The sequence below is a fragment of the Condylura cristata genome, unplaced genomic scaffold (assembly GCF_000260355.1).
Source record: "Condylura cristata isolate star-nosed mole 26May11 unplaced genomic scaffold, ConCri1.0 scaffold00016, whole genome shotgun sequence".
Lineage (NCBI taxonomy): Eukaryota > Metazoa > Chordata > Mammalia > Eulipotyphla > Talpidae > Condylura > Condylura cristata.
The window spans coordinates 4,988,106-5,004,266 of record NW_004567117.1 but is presented as its reverse complement, the minus strand read 5'-3'; the positions used below and the strand labels follow the sequence as shown (position 1 = coordinate 5,004,266).

The following is a 16,161-nucleotide window of genomic DNA, read 5'->3' as shown; positions in this document are numbered from 1 at the left end:
TTCCAGCTAACAAAAGAAATGGATAGAATTAAGACACCACCATTTTACTAGCTTTAATGAAAATAATGGATGTAGACAATGGTGGTCACTGATGAGGGTGGGAACAGAGAGGGGAAGCAGTGTGCTGTCAGTGCAATAATACAGGCTCATGAACCAAAGAGAATATGGAACAGGGCCACACCTTGGTTCACTCGTCTGCAACACAAGCCCACAGCAATGCACCTACTTTGGGTTTATTCATATCAAAGGCAAAGAAAGTCTGCCCTCGTGCATGGTCTCTGCTCACACTACATACAAAAAAATCATGTCCAGTGAATCATGAGCCAACATGTGAAAAGGAGAGTAAAGGAGTTTCTAGGAGAAAATCTGCATGACCATGAGGTAGCCACAGCCAGAACACTAGTTATGAAGGAAAATGCTAGACATATATGCGTATATCCAAGTAACCAGTAAGCATGGGAAATTTACTGGGCATTGTTACTTTTCAGGAAATTCACATTAAAACCAGGATAGGCTACCACTGCCTACTCTCTAAAGGGGCTAGTATCTAGAAGACACAAATGACCATACCAAGTGTTAGTGAAGCTTGGAACAACTGAAACTTCAGTGCACTGAGGGGAGGACGTAAATATGGTACAACCATTCTGGAGCTGTTTCACAGCATCCACTAAGTACACTAAGTAGAAGCAGTCTGATGTTTTGCTGTCACAGCAGAAATGACTCATGTATGCACCAGCAGTGGGTTTATGGGGGGGTTATTCATATCAAAAACTGGAAACAGTTAGTAGCTGCTGATAAATAAATTATACAGTAGCATATCCATTTAATGGAATTCTCCTAATAAAAGAATAAACTACTGATAGAACCACATGGAGAGTCCTCACATTGATGGGTATTAAGTGAAAAAAACTCAAAAAGTTTATTGAATGAAGCCAAACTCAAAAAGGTTATATGCTGTATGAATCCAGCTTTACAGAATTCAAAAACAGATTAAAGATATGTATGATACTAGATGTAAAAAGCAGATTATCTTTGGGGTATTGATGGTTTTGACAAAGAAGTATGAGGAAGCTCTAGGATCTGATAATGGTCTGTATATTGTCTAGGGAGTATATGCTTGTAAAAAAAAATAACTGGGATATATACTTACCATGTGCGGACTTAACTGCAGGTATATTATACTTTATTTAAAAGAACTGATTTGGAGCTAACAATGGAGTGATCAAGCTTACATCCAAATACAATTATCAGTCTTCATATCACACAGCAGGAAACACCTGGTATCTTGTGCCGGCTCCTAATGAAAGTCCATGTGTCTAAAGAGATAATTCTGATTATTCTCACCAAACCCTGGAGCTAGTTACCAATTTACAAGTACTAGAGGGTTAGAGAACATGTTAAGTGATAACACAGAGATGAAATGAATAAGAACTACCCCAGGAAAAATGAATCTAATTTCTCAACAAGTAAATTGCCAAGAAAAGAGAGAGAAATAATGTAAAGCTTAAAATAAATGTGCAAGCCATGTCAATCAATACAACATATGGACTTTGCTTAGATATGGATATGGAAAAGGCAATTAAAAAAATGGCTGAGACAACCTGAGAAATTTGAATAAAGACTAAAAATTTGATTATGAAAAAACACAATGTTTAAGTGTGGTAATGTTAAGTTTAACAACTTTAAAAAAAAAAAAAAAGGCGCCTTAACTACTTATAGAAATGGTTGGTTCCCGAGCTGTTGCAACAGCATAGATACAGCGTAGAACCTTTTGTAGTTCCAAAAAGTAGGGAAGTGCTCAAAAAATCAGGGCTTGTCAGAAGACATTGAATCAGCCTGATGGATTTCCTGGCCAAAACTAGGATAATTTCAACAGCAAAATAAATATTGATGCTATTGTACTTTATTTGGAGAATAAAATTAATAGGTATAAGTTCAAACTCACAGAAATAAATAAAAGAGCAAAATCTTCTATATTGGAGAGAGAGAGTAGAATAACCAATTAGGCAGCACCACAGTGACCACTATTAGACAGGATCCTCCAATGTATAGGAAAATTAGTGGGTAGAATTTTGAGGAGATGCAATTCTATTTGCATAAGCCCCAAGTTTTTACCAGGATATGCATTAACTATAGCAAGAAAGATAAAAGCTACAGGGAGAAAGTTGGCCAGTCACTCACTGTTCTTAACCAGTGATCAGCGTTGACTTGACCAGCAAGTACAGTTCAACACCATGAACCCCTTCAAGAATGCAGCAGCTCCTTTCTGGTTTTCTGGCTAAAATATGTAACTTCATTTCCAATCACGAGACAGCATCAAACAAATCCCAAATGAAAAGACATTCTACATGTTGTAATTTTTAATGACTTCAGAAAACTTTAGGCAGGCACTTCTTTCTACGTCTACTTTCTTCATTTCGTATTGTGCAAAATTACAAACCGATACTCTTCAAAATTGCTGTGGTCAAAAAAGACCAAGGTCCCATTAAGATCGGAGGACATTAAGGAGACATGACGAATTGCAAGGAGTGATCTAGACTGGTCTCGTTAATAGCAGTGTACCAATGTTAAATTTCTGGTTTTAACCATGTACTCTGATTGTGTTAAACGTTCACATCAGGGGATGGTGATTATGATAGGAAACGTCCCATACAATTTTTACAACATTTCTATCCGAGATTAATAAGATTAATTCAAAATTAAAAGTTTTATCTAAAAAGAATGTTCAGGCCACCAAACTCACACTATTCACAGCAAGGGTGGATGGAGCTGGAAGGAATTATGCCCTGTGAAATAAGCAGAAAGAAAAGAAAAATATCAGATGGTTTCAAGGGAAATGTAAGGGAACCAAATAAGGTATTTGGGGGGGAAATAATTGTAATAAATTAAAAAACAAAATTAACAGGTAACTTTTAATCAGAGACATTCTGCTGACAGGGGGAGGAGAGGGATCAAACCAGGGGAGGGAAGAGCACAAGGGATTATGGTGATGGTGCACAGGTGAACTTGTGGGATTTTTATGGGGACTACATCTGAGAGGAAAAGGCATGCATTGTACTGGAAGGAAGAATGATTTTAAATATATATTAAATAAATAAAAGAATGTGTATGTTCTAGAGCTAAACACTGAAATTCTTAGTAAATTTTTTTACACCAAATGCATCTGGTCCATAACCTACACTTGTCACCAGTTTTCCTTGGCAGATACCAGATGTGTTGCTTGTTCATTGAACAGTCTCCAAGATGGGCCCTTTCTTTAAAAAGCAGGGAGGGTTGTCTCAGATAACAGAATCTAGGACACAAGAAGAGCTGGAGAAGGAGGCAGGACTTGCAGCCACTAGTCAGATGATCCTGGAGCCCAGCCCTGAGGTCTGTTGACTACATTTGCTTTAATAAGAATCGGCCCTAGGTGGACTGTCCCAGCCTCAGTGACCTCCACAGGCTCTCCTCAGATGTGAGCATGAAGATGTCAGGCTAAATAAAATCCAAACATCTTATTTATCTTCTGACAGGAATGGGGGTGGCCGCAGTGGGACGTTCTGCGCCATCAGCATTGTCTGCGAGATGCTCCGGCACCAGAGGACAGTCGACGTCTTCCACGCTGTGAAGACGCTGAGGAACAACAAGCCCAACATGGTGGACCTCCTGGTAGGCCCCTCCCTCTACCCTGCTAAGTGGGGCATTTTCCCGATTGGTGTAAGCTTCCACCGTTTCCCAGACTCACAATAACACTGATTCACAGAGGAAAAGACTCATTTTCAAAAACATAATCTAATCGTTTTGCTTATGAGGGTTTTTCTCCCTCTTCCTCTTTTACTTTGCTTTGTCACGAGAAAACTTGGTCTCATTGGAAATATGGAAATAGTTGAAACTCACAAGTGAACATCCTTATTAATTTCCATTCCTGGCAGTGCCTTTCACGTGGCTAAGCACTTAGTCTTCCCAGAGAAGAAATAATCATAGCACATGAAATGCCAGCTTTTCAAATTATATATTTTATAAATAGCTTAATCACCTAATATTTATCAAAGCTGTGAATTTTTAGTTTGACATCCAGAATATTGCATTTAATTATGGTGGCCATCTCTGAGAAAAGGATTAAAGGAGTTGAGAAACAAAGGACTTGGTGCAATTATTTTCTTAGAGCATTTCATAAAATCTCTTTTTTGTATGGAGCTGTTGAAATGCCAACTACTGTGACTCAAGCATAGTAGAATAGCTTCAAGGAGGAAGCTTTTAGATGAGGTTTTTGTATTTCTCAGTAAGGGGAGGAAAGATCTGAAGGAAGCAGTGGGATTAATCCCAAGGTGGAGAGAATGGCCTGGGGGAAGATAAGGAATGAAGAAATGGCTGAGGCTGACAAGTTTGGAAAGCCTCCTGTCCCTGGTTCACTGCCCTGCAAGAGCGGGGTTAAAATTTGAGATATACCAAAGGGACTGAAGAGAGACGAGATGGAAGCTAGGGTTGAGGCCACGGCCTCATCATCCTCACAGTGCCGGGTTGGGGGCTCACAGTAACGATGCCGCCTACACCAGGACATATCCAAATCCCACTCAGCTCAGTCCTGCTTTCCCTAAACGTGTCTCCTGTTTCCGCTGATCAGAGGCTCTGACTTGCTGAGGAATTTGGTACAGAAGGACCTGTGTGGCAAGATACAGACTGAAAAACACCCTCAGTTATCACATTGAATTCTGATAAAAGGACTTGGACCCCTGAATTGCTGCCCTCTCTTCCCTTCCCCCAGAGATAGCTCCTAAATCCCCCAATTTTAGGCTCCTCGGTGCTACTTCTACAAGTGACTTCAGAAAAATTAACTTGGTGGTTTAAGCTTCCTTGGATGAGTCACTGAGCTCTCTTGAGCCTGAGTTGTGTGCACTGGGTTGGTGTGGATGCATTGAGGCCACCCCATGTGATAAGTATTACAAACTTCAGGAGGCCATTGGTAGTGCAGGTGTCTGGAGGGTGTCACACACCAGCAGCCCTCTGAGGCAGCCAGTGAGGAGCTTCAGAAGAGGAGGAGCCCAGCGGAGGAAGGAAGCAGCAGAGGGGTCGCCAGCATTTTCATTTGGCAAGCTCTGCTGCTAGTGCCCTTCAGAGTCAGATTTCAGGTGGGCAGGCAGCAAGTCAGTTCAGGTGTCTGCGAGGGTAGGTTTCACCAGAGCCGGCCGCTCCAGAGGCTGAGAGGTGTCACTCCCTGGAGCCGTGAGTTTTACAGGGAATTTACCATAGGGAATTGAGCCATTGAGAAAGAGCTAGTCAGACAGTCAGAGGTGGCCTGCGTTTGATAAGAAGTCTAGCAGAGAGGGTGGAAGGAATGACATAAATTAAAATATCCCAATGGGCCCTTCCTCATGGCGCAACAGGTTAAAACACAGCACTGCGGCCCTCCCTGGTGGCGCAGCGGGTTAAAGCACAGCACTGAGAATCTAAAGCCGCTTCGGCATGAGTTCGATTCCCGCCTGCCCCGGAGGTGACCACATGGCGTGGCAGACCTCTCCTGGCCCGCCCGCTGCTCCCCTCAGCAGTGTACTTCGTCGATCTGCCTGTTCTGCTCCCCACTCTGTCTCTTGTGAATCCTCTCACACACCACACCTCTGGCCTGTACCCCAGTTCTGTATGCATAAATAAATAAATAAATAAATAAATAAATAAATAAATAAATAAATAAATAAATCTTTAAAAATATATATATCCCAATTGTGACATAATGTAGTGTTTAACCTCCCTGATTCAGGGATAGCTTTGTACTTAGTCACAGCTGGCAGAGGCTGGTGACACAAATTTTGATGGGAAGAAACAATGTGACTCTTTCTAGCCCAAGGTGCAAACTAGGATATAGGAGTGATTCTTCCTGAAATGAAGATCTAGATGGTTGGACCAGAGGGAGCTCTGGTCCCAGGCCACTAGTCAACTAACTATGTCATGTCTGTGTTAAATTCTGATGGAAAAAAATAGAACCACTGGGTGCCCAAACCTCTGAGACTCAGTTATCAGTCTTAGGAGAGGTCAGAGACTAAGAAATGCAGAACGTTGTGCAGTTTTAGGGGGGAAATATCTGATAAATTTGTCACAGAGACTGTTAGCAAGACAAAGATGTTATCTGATGACCCAAAGAAAAATGTCACTGTGCTCTTTTCAATAAATTTGAAGCTTCCTGAGGTGATTAAGTGCTTGGGGTGGGTGAGTGGATGGGTGGGTGGGTTGGTTGGTTGGTTTTGCCTATAAATACAATTTATTAGTTTGCTACCCATACATGTGTATGTTGGCTGAGGGGATTAATTTAGGTCAGGGTAATAAAATCCAGTGCCGTTTTATTGGGCATAAAAGGCCATCTGAGACTTGCGTTTCTCCTAAGCACAAAATGTAACAGCAGCTGAAAAGAGCAGAGGACTGAGTCCTCCTGACTGCTTTTTCATGGCGTGCACGCTGAGGTGGGACACCCTTCTGAGGCCTCGGGAAAGCAGGTGGGTCGGAGAGGGAAACCGGCCTCAGTGGATCTGCTCTCTCCGTGACCTCTTCCACCCTGCACACCTTGGTGCCATGAACTTCCAGAGAGTCAGGCTATCCATCCTCTCTCCCTTTTGCTCTGCTTTTTCTAAATTGCTTCTGAAAGTGGAAATTCATCCATCCATTTTGAAATAGAACCAGAGGCCCTGAAAGATTTATTTCTTCAAATCTTTAAGTTTGGAGAGAACCTGGAGAAAAAGTCCCCGTGACTGCCAGGAAGCAAAATAATTTACAACACAAGACTAGGGATTTTTATTCAGTGGGGGCAGCTGGATGTTTTCCTCACCCTTTCTTCAACCCAGCTTCTAAGTTATCCATCTCTTCTACCAGCCTTAAGTCCCCATCAAAGAACTGGCCTCAGGGCCATTTGCCTGGTTAAATTCAGAGTCCCCCTACCTCTGAGCCCCTTTGAAGCTGTTACTTTTATGAGAAAATGGGCTGCTTGAACAAACAGTTCCTTTCTCACCTTTGTCTTCCTCACTTGGCTTTTGAAGTTTCCAGGGCTCTGTTTTAACTGAGAAACAGCCTTTAAAGGGCAGATCTTGTCTAGAAAAGTATCCCCTGGGAGGTGGCGGAAAGTCTAGCCAACATGATGATTTGATGCACATGTCATTGTAGTGTGGTCACCAGGCTTGGGATAATGAGCACACCCATCAGCTCCTGCAGTTAATTCGTGTTTGGGGTCTGCTCTCAGCAACTTCCCTGCATCAGATGCTGTTCGCTACATCAGCAGGCTGTGCACGACACCCTCAGAATTTGTTTCTTATAACTGGATATTTATACCTTTTGACCATCATCACCCATTTCCTCCCCCTCTCTCCTAACTCCTGACAACATCTTCCTGTTCTCTGTTTCTATGGAATTGACCTTTTTGCATGGGAGCTTTAAAAATTTCCACTCCCTGGGCCTGCACCAGAGCCTGACCCAGCTGAGCTGAGACTTTGGCTCTAGCAGTCTGTTAAGACTGGGGCATTAGAGTCCCAGGTGGCTCTAATGTCAGAATCTTAGAAACTTAGTATCTACTCTGAAATGGGTTTTAGCCCACCATGCATATTAGAATCTCCTGGAACAATTCCATAAATCCCAATGCCCAGACCAGTTTTAGCAGAGCCTGCAGGGGGGACCTGGGGGAGCTGCAGGGGAGAAACACTGCTCAACAGTTCCTTCCCTGGAACACCAGCTGCTGGGCTTGTCTAAGCCCGACCTGACACCTCCTCTACCCTGCCTGCTTGAGTCCAGCCCTCTGCCACTCTTGCCCCTCCTGTAATTTAGAACTGGCCCCTGACTTGACCCACCAAGTCTGCCATATTGTGTGTACCCGATAAAGTGGCACATGGTAAGGGGCCTGCAGCTCTCCCTCCCTGTGAGAAGGCCACAGCCTACTGTTGTGCACAGATTATGTGGATAAACCCCCCTCTAGAGCACTGCCTGTTAACTGTGGGAAACGAACGAATGACAGTGTGTGGCAGCGTTACGTGTGTGTGGGTGTTGGGGTATAGGTGTGGGTGTTGGGGTATAGATGCTGGTGTGTGTGTGTGTGTAGGTGTGAGAGTGTATACATGGGGTGTATATATGGATGGAAGTGCTGTTCTATCCAGGTTGGATTTCAGAGGTGCTAACTTCTACCAGAGTGGAGTATAAACATATAACTCCATCGGCAGTAAAAAGGGGGAGGGATCCGAACTTCTGATAAGACCTGGAAATCATTAGTTTGCAGAGAATCAGTCTGCAGAGGGGAGGACTCCTTCTTCACAAAGCAGAAGTCCCTGTCAGTTCTCACCAAACCTAGAGAAGGCTTCAGGGCCATATACATGGAGTCTCTAAGCATCTAACATTAATTTATACCACTTTTCAGAGGTACATTATCAAGACTGCCTGTTAATTTTAATTTAGATGGGGCCTCACAGCCCCCCCAGGTTTTAATCTGTCCTTGCCTTCCCCATGTCTGTTTATCAGTATCTTGTCAAAAAGTGGTTGCTTTTTTTAATTGATGACTTTAGACATTCTCTCTCACTTGTTCCCATCTCTCAATTTGTCAGGTCATTACAATGTTAACATATAACTCTGGTGTGGGTGCATGTAATTATATGTGTGAATGTGGGAGTGGGTGTGTGGATGTGGTGTGTGAGTGGATGAATGTGTGTCCAGAGATGTGAGTGTGTGGATGTGTCTGTACAGTGTGGGTCTGTCGTGTGTGGCTGTGTGTCTGAGTGTGGATGTGGGTGAGTGGATGAGTAGGTGGGTATGGAGGTGAAGGGTGTGGGGGGGGGTGTCCCTGGGAGTCTGGGGGGGTGTATGTTGGTGGGGAGGCTGAGTGTGAGTTTGTGTGGAGGTGGAGGAGTGTGTGTGTATAAGTATAGGAGTGTGTGTGTATTGAGGCATGGGAAAGTTGCACTGAGATCCCTAAAATAATCTCTTTCCCAATCTGTGGCCCCTTCCTGGGGATGTTAGGTGGCTTCTCCACCAGCCTTGGGCCTGACCCTGCCACGTGGCCTCCAGAGGTTCATGGCCCTGGAGGGGCAGCCACTGCAATCCTGCACTCCTAAGGAAGAATCCCTTCATGCCCAGGCCTCCATGCCCAGGCCTCCATGCCCAGCCCTCCCTCAGGTCTCCTTGAAGCAGGGCCCCCCACGCCAGCAGAGCGAGGGTGCCAGCAAATGTTTGCTGAGTTGCTAAACATGTCTCCTCCGCAGCCAGACCCGTGTCCACCCTGAGCTGCCTGAGGCTGCTCTGGGAACCTGGGGCAGACTGTGGCCACATGCTCAGGGTCTGATTTGGGAATCAAGCACAGACTGTGCCTGAGGCCTTAAGCTTTCCTCCTGCATCTTTAAAGATGTAGATGAAAGCCGTGTTCTGTTCAGTCTATTCAGACTCGCAGCTTCTTCTCAAGAGGCTGCCTCGTCACAGTCACTGGTCACCCAGCGTGACTCACTGGCAACAATGAACCGACCATCCCACCCACGGTCATTGCCTCCTGGGGACCACTTCATCCTCCTGCCAGGGACATTGGTCAGAGGGATTTTTCCAGATGGAAGGCTCTGTCAGCACAGGGTCAAGTCGAAACTGTGCAACCTGTCTCAGATTCAAAAAGCGGGTGCACCAGGCAGAGAAGGTTCGCCTCAGGTGAGACGTGCAGGTTTTTCCCTTTGAATCTTCTTAGGAGGTGACGTTTGGTGTTTGAAGGACCCAGACTGTAGAGGCCCCAGTTCCTCAGACACAGGCAGCATTGCTGACAAAGGCATTGCTGGAGCATTGGGGGCAGGGGGCCCCCGAGTCCCCTGCCGGCCTCATGATGCCCTCGGAGCACCCGGGGCCAGGCACCGCCTTATTTGTTTTTGCCCGTCAGAGTTCCCTTTCTTTCCCTTCATGGGAGTCAGGGGTAGGGTCTGGAATGAATGGGGTTCATTCCAGTCACCCTGCTTGGGGCCCTGCACAAGGTGTACTTCCTTTCTTCAGGCCTGATATCTGCTAAATGCTCCCCAACTGGAAAGAACCCAGGACCAAGTTTTCTGCCTTAGTTCTTTTACCCTGAAGCACAGGGCTAGCTCATGTGGCTTAATTATATTGTTCAAAAGCACGTGAATGAGAGAGGAAACTACAGAAGACAGCCCTGTACCTGGTGATCAAGTGTAATCAGTTCCCTATGTAGGAAGATTTCAGGCATTTCCTGAGGTGCTTGGGGGAGGGGACGTGACAATTTATGGTCTTCAGAAACCAGTCATCACAGAGTTTATGGAGATTGGCAGCTTGCTTAGGAAGGATAAGACAAGCGCAAGAAAGACTTCATTTTGAAAATTACAGTCGTGTCTGTGACGAGAGGGCTCAGCGACTCCCAGCTCAGCAGCCCTCGGCAGCCAAACCTCTAAGCCCTTCCAGAGTCCTCCCCGGCGGTGAGGCCTGAGGCCAGCAGCCACATTTCCCGACTAGATGTACCTTCATGTGTTAAAGAGCTACTTCTTAGTAGACACTGAAATTAATTGCAGTTATGTTTGTACAGTGCTAAATGGAATAAGGGCCTGGCTCTCTTAAAAACTTGCCTCTGTGATTCACAAAAACAAAAATGAATGCAGCACTTCATAACCAAATGGCCAGCTCTGTGATTTGACAACATCAGAATTTTTAATTTCAAATTATTTTTTTAATTGCTCAATATTCAAGTATCAGATCCTAAAATAACAAATACCAGAATATGAATCAGTGTCTGTGTAGACATCGTTGGTCCTCTTTGGTATCTGCTTGGGTACCGAGGAGTGGGGTTGCTATGGCAGTGTTACGGGGCAGAGAGAGAGGGGTACCCCTGAGCCCCCAAACCTGCCTGTTCTAAATAGATTCTGCCATCTACTGCATCAAGACAAGACATAAGAGCTTTAATGGAAAGGAACTTTAATATAATCAGTGTGCAGTGCAGAAAAGACAAAGAAGATAGTTTCTAAATCAAACATGGGTAAAAGTCCATCCAAGGCCCTCCCTGGTGGCACAGCGGGTTAGGACGCAGCACTGCAAGCTAGCTGCAGCGGCTTCAGTGTGTGTTTAATCCCCAGTCCCAGAGGTGACCCACATGGTGCAGCAGGTCTTTCCTGTCTTGCCCGCTGCTCCCCTCAGCTATCCCCTCATCGATCTGCCTGGTCTGCTCTTCCCAATCTGTCTCTGGTGAATCCTGTTACCACCCCTGCACCTCTGGACCTCTGGCCTGTATCCCAGTTCTGTATGCATAAATAAATAAATCTTAAAAAAAAAAAAAATGTCCACCCAAAAGGGATTGGCCCAAAGCAAGGCCTGAAAGCCCGCCATAAATCTAAAGCACCTTTTGGCCGGGACTCATAGAAGAGGGTCAGAAATAGCCAGAGAAGTCTGAGAGGAAGAGCAAAATCTCTGCCATAGTGAAACTCCCCATGGGCCTCTCACCCACATCTGTTTCAACCAGTCAAAGGACCAAAAAGAAACAAGCACGGTTTCTTCACATGTCTGTTACACGTGCCTCCCTCAGATCTCTCTGGCTCTCCATGGTGCTTCCTTCCTCAGACTGCTCTTCAGATTCCTCTCTTCTCTGCTCATCTCCACCCTCCATGTGGGTGGGGCAGGGAATCTGGAACCTCCCCTTTTCCTGGGTCCACCCTATTACAGCAGGACCTCCTGCCCACAGTGACTACACCATATTGCATTCTCACAGGGCTCTATGGGCACTTCCAGTTTCTCTCATGTTGCTCTCATCCTCACCATTGTTGCTTGTCTTTCTTTTGTCTTAGCCATCCTGGTAGGTGTTACTGCCATTGACTTTTTATCTTGTGGCACCTTGAAAGGATGTGTTCCCTTTTGTTCTTCACCTCTAGAGTTTAAGGTCCTGAAAGATGGAGGCTGTGTCTTGAAATCTCCAGTCTCTATTCTTAAATTATTATTGGGGTTGAATCAAATGCTATTAATCCATGTTTTTTTATTACCTGTATGTTAACTTCCCCGGCTGTGGCATGTTCTGTGTTAGAGACAGCTTATTCCCCACAGAGGAATATACTGTGGCCTTTGTCTTCAAATAAATAAGTTGGACTGGGGGGACATTCAGAAAGCAAAATGCAGGGAGAATAAAGAAATTGCAATAATTAGGAAGCTCTTACAAAAACGTAGATAAGTATTTTTAATAAAATTTAATTTGGCAAGATGCTCAATAAAATACCCATTTCCTTGGTTGTGACCACAGGGTGGCAACTCTCACCTTGTGAAAACTTTTCACTTCCTGAGGTGAGTAGAGTGACTTACCTTTGCTGAGAGCTTCAGCCCCAGGCATTGGGCTCCTGGAAGGTGGCAGGTGAAGGCAGCCTCAGGCCCCTTACCCCTCTGGCTCAGAGGCCACACCCAGATAAGCTTCCGCCACATACATATAGGAGCTGAGATCACCCCTTCTTCCCCAGCCAGGTCAGCACCTCACATGGAGCTACCTCAGGCCAAGGCTCATGATCTGAGAAAGCTGTGCTTAAGAAAAACTAATTGACTGGCAGGTTAAGAACTGGCCTGTAGTTTCCAAAGGGTACCAGACATTTTCCCTCTACGCCTCTCCTCATGTCACCTTTATATGGAATTCCTATTTTAACCTGTCATTCAAACTGGAACACTTTTGAGATTGAGGGAGATTACTTATGCCAAGACAGCAGGCAGAAGCCGGTTCTTTCCTGGGCACAGAACCACTCACCCCCAGTCCATGTGTTTGTTCTCTCCTGCATGCTACCTCTTTCTAGATCTTCCCAAAAAAGTTCTTCTCTCACCTCCACTGTACCCACATTGGGGTACAGTGGGCCCCACTCAGCTCTGCCCTCTTGCGTTTGTCACTGGGTTACCAATTCATCTCCCTTTTTTGAAAAGGGCCTACTCAGACAGGAGTAGTCAAAGTGCTTGGTACTTATGAGGTAATTAATAAGTTCTCATAAATTGGAGGAAGTCCTGCTCACTGAAAATCAAAGAAAAAGCTGGATCTTTGAGCTGCAGCGATGTCTCCAGCCCTGTTCTTCTTTCCTCCTGCCTCTTGATTTTCCTATGCTTTCTTCTCAGGATGTTGATATTCAGGTAAACATCTGTGTACAGAAACACATAAACATGTGGTCCAGTTGTCTAGAATTTTCCCAAGATTCTAATGCACATAAATATTAAAATACCTATGCGTGTTATGCTCTATGGAATAAGTCAGAAAGAGAAAAAAAAAAGCTGCATGATTTCACTCATATGTAGTATATGAAGGACAAAAAAATAAAACAAATAGACTAAATGAAGCATGCATACATAAAGTTTTAGACTATAACACCAAAGAGTGATTAGCAGAGGGAAAGAGGAACGAGCCAGGGGAGTTCACTAGCTAGAAGGGGTCAGCTGTATAGTGAAAGATAAAATTGGACTTTTAGTGGTGAACCTAATGTAGTATGAACACATGTTGATTTTTATGTTGCATACCCAAAGCTTATAATGTTACAGACAGTGTTATTCCAATTTTATAAAATTATCTTTTACCAGGTCTTGTGAGGAACATCTACCATCAATGTGTTTGTGCTTGCAAACCATGATATTCTGGTTCGTTTCTGATTCAAATCGTTATCAATTTGATTTCTTCCAGTTAAAACCTTCATCCGGCATAATTTCTTTAATAGAAACAGCATTTCGCTACCACAGAGCTGAGATTTTGTGCCTTCTGTTTTCCAGGATCAATACAAGTTCTGCTATGAGGTGGCCCTGGAGTACTTGAACTCTGGCTGATAGCTCGGCAAACAAACCCTTTCATCCCACAAAGCCAAGATGTTCTGCGGTATTTGTGTAGATGAGATGAAGATTTCTCAATATGCTTATTTTGCTTTGCATAATTGGCTCTTTTTAAGAGCCCAAAAACGTGTTTATAAAACTGCTTGCACTGCCCAATTCCCAGTAATGCTGCAGCCCGACGAAACACAGCAGACAGTCGTCAATACTCCCGGCACTGGCTTGTTAGAGCAGCATAGACATCTGGTAACTGAAGAGCACAACTATATTCTTATGAAGGAATTTGTACCTTTGGGGTATTATTTTGTGGCCCGTGAACCTTTGTTATTGTTAAAGCTGAGTGTACATTTTTGTTCTGTGGAGAATGCTACCTGGCATTATGATAATATATTATTTTAGTTAATATTTGTACTTTAACATGTTGCGTAATATAAGCTTATGTAGCTTTCCAAGACTAACAGATAAACATATAATGAACAAAGATATGTTGTATGAGTTCTTGTTTCTATCAGATTTGTATTGTTTCCAAGGGAAAAGCTTGGGAGGAATTCAGTTCACAAATGCAAAGCCTGATGATTCAATTCACAGATCCAAAGCTTTTCCATTTGTCTATATTGTAAATATTTTTGATTTCATCAAATTATTTATTCATTAAAAGAAATTTTTGTGAAGCACAGTGAGTGACAATCATTTTTACTAAACCCTGGAAATGATGTACTGTATGATGTACCTTGTGTGAATTCTCTACTCAATAAATAAAGACCCATGACCAGCTGTGTGTATTCCTAGTGTCCCAAGGCCCAGGTGATGAAGGCAGCTCCAGTCACCCCAGGCCAATGGCAGAGAGATGACACCTGGGTTCTGTTTGCCTGGTACAGGTAGAGTTGGGATTTTTGAAAGAATTGTCAGTGAGAACCCACAACCCATCATGGGTGCCTCTCCTGGTGCTGAGGGGAGTCGGGGAGTGATGTCTCGACAGACTTGTCGAGAGGCTCAATGGCAGGATTTTCTGACCAGGAGAAACTGCTCCTTTCTGTTTCACCTCAGCCAATGAGGCATAAAATCTATCTTCTTCAGGCCTCATGTGAACCTGAAATTTGCTGAGAGAACACTTTTAAATATTATAGGACGAGAGGACATTTAAGCATGACACAAAAAGCTCTTTATGACTCTCACCAGAGGGAATGGTGCACAGGCCAGTGGCCTCATGCTCCTGCAGGGCTGTCTGTCTTTCTTCTGCAGGAGCAAGAGGTATGCAATGGACCTACCAGTTTAAGCAGATTTCCAGGCTGTGCTGGATGGTTGCCAGTAGGAGAGGAGGATGAACCTTTGTCAAACACCAATTCTGTGCCAGAAACTGCAGAGAGCTTCCCAAGTGGCAGCAGATCGCTGGTATGATCCAGGCCATCTTACAGCCAGAGAGACTCAGATGAGCAGAGATTAAGTAACTTCTAATTCACCCCAGCTGTTCAGGACAGGTGTGGGAAGGCAGCACAAAGTGAAAGGCCACTTCTGCTGAGCTGGGAGGATGGGACCCATCACCCACTCCGGGAAGTGGGAAGGCTCGAGAATGGTATTCCTGCTGACTCTGGGGATCTTGTTGGCCTAGGATAAGAGTAGTTGTCCATCAAGGGAACGGAAGTTGAATGTGCATCTTAGGGCTGCACCGCTTTGCGGTTCTCTGAGCATGCAGTCCGTACTGTTGTGACTGGTAGAAATGCCCCAGCACTCCCCAAAGAGTGAAGCTTCCTACATGCTCAGGAGCTGGCTCAGGCTCCTCCCCACAATGGCCTCCTACCATGCCTACCCAGTTCTCTTTGATAAGCCCCTGAAAAATTAAAAACTCCTATTCATACATAGCTTCAAAATGATTTCTCCAGGATACAGGAAGAGATGAACACATCTGGAAAGCTGCACCCAATGTGTGCCAGCTGGACTATAGTAAGAAGTGAGGTACACTCTGTTCTCCACACAGCCATGACTCTGGGCTTCATACCCTTAGCCTGGGTGAGATTAAGTCATGTTTGCATAGTGCTGAAGTAACCAGAGATTTGTAAGTCTAAGCAAACAACCCATTCCTTGGTCAAAGCATTCTTCATTTAAAAAAATTAAAAAGTAGCCCATTTCCACATGGGTGATTTGGTGATGGGAAGCCCAAAGGGATTACAACTGAGATGGAAAAAGGCACAAAATGATGTAAAAATAAACTGTTATATTAGTTTTTTTAATTATTAATAGTATACTAGTTATACTAGACCCTTTATATACATTATATATAATTCTCTCATCAAAAAAACACACACACACACACACACACAAACCCATCTCTCTGGCCCTCCCTGGTGGTGCAGCGGGTTAAAGCGCAGCACTGAGAAGCTAAAGCCACTTCGCATGAGTTCGATCCCCGCCTGCCCCGGAGGT

General features: G+C 44.4%; 1 protein-coding gene across 5 annotated transcripts in view; it reads left to right on the top strand.

Annotated features, from left to right (window-relative positions):
* PTPRM (protein tyrosine phosphatase, receptor type, M) overlaps positions 1-14,492 on the top strand; it is a 558,641-nt gene extending 544,149 nt beyond the window's left edge. For 3 of the 5 annotated variants that reach the window (XM_012725901.1, XM_012725900.1, XM_012725902.1), the window contains 2 exons: positions 3,513-3,648; positions 13,687-14,492. In XM_012725901.1, the coding sequence (XP_012581355.1) occupies positions 3,513-3,648; positions 13,687-13,740 (190 nt within the window). In that variant the 3' untranslated portion in view covers positions 13,741-14,492. The remainder of the gene's footprint in view (positions 1-3,512; positions 3,649-13,686) is intronic. The other 2 variants (XM_004683746.2, XM_004683747.2) reach the window with 1 other exon arrangement.
* Positions 14,493-16,161: the final 1,669 nt, after the last annotated feature.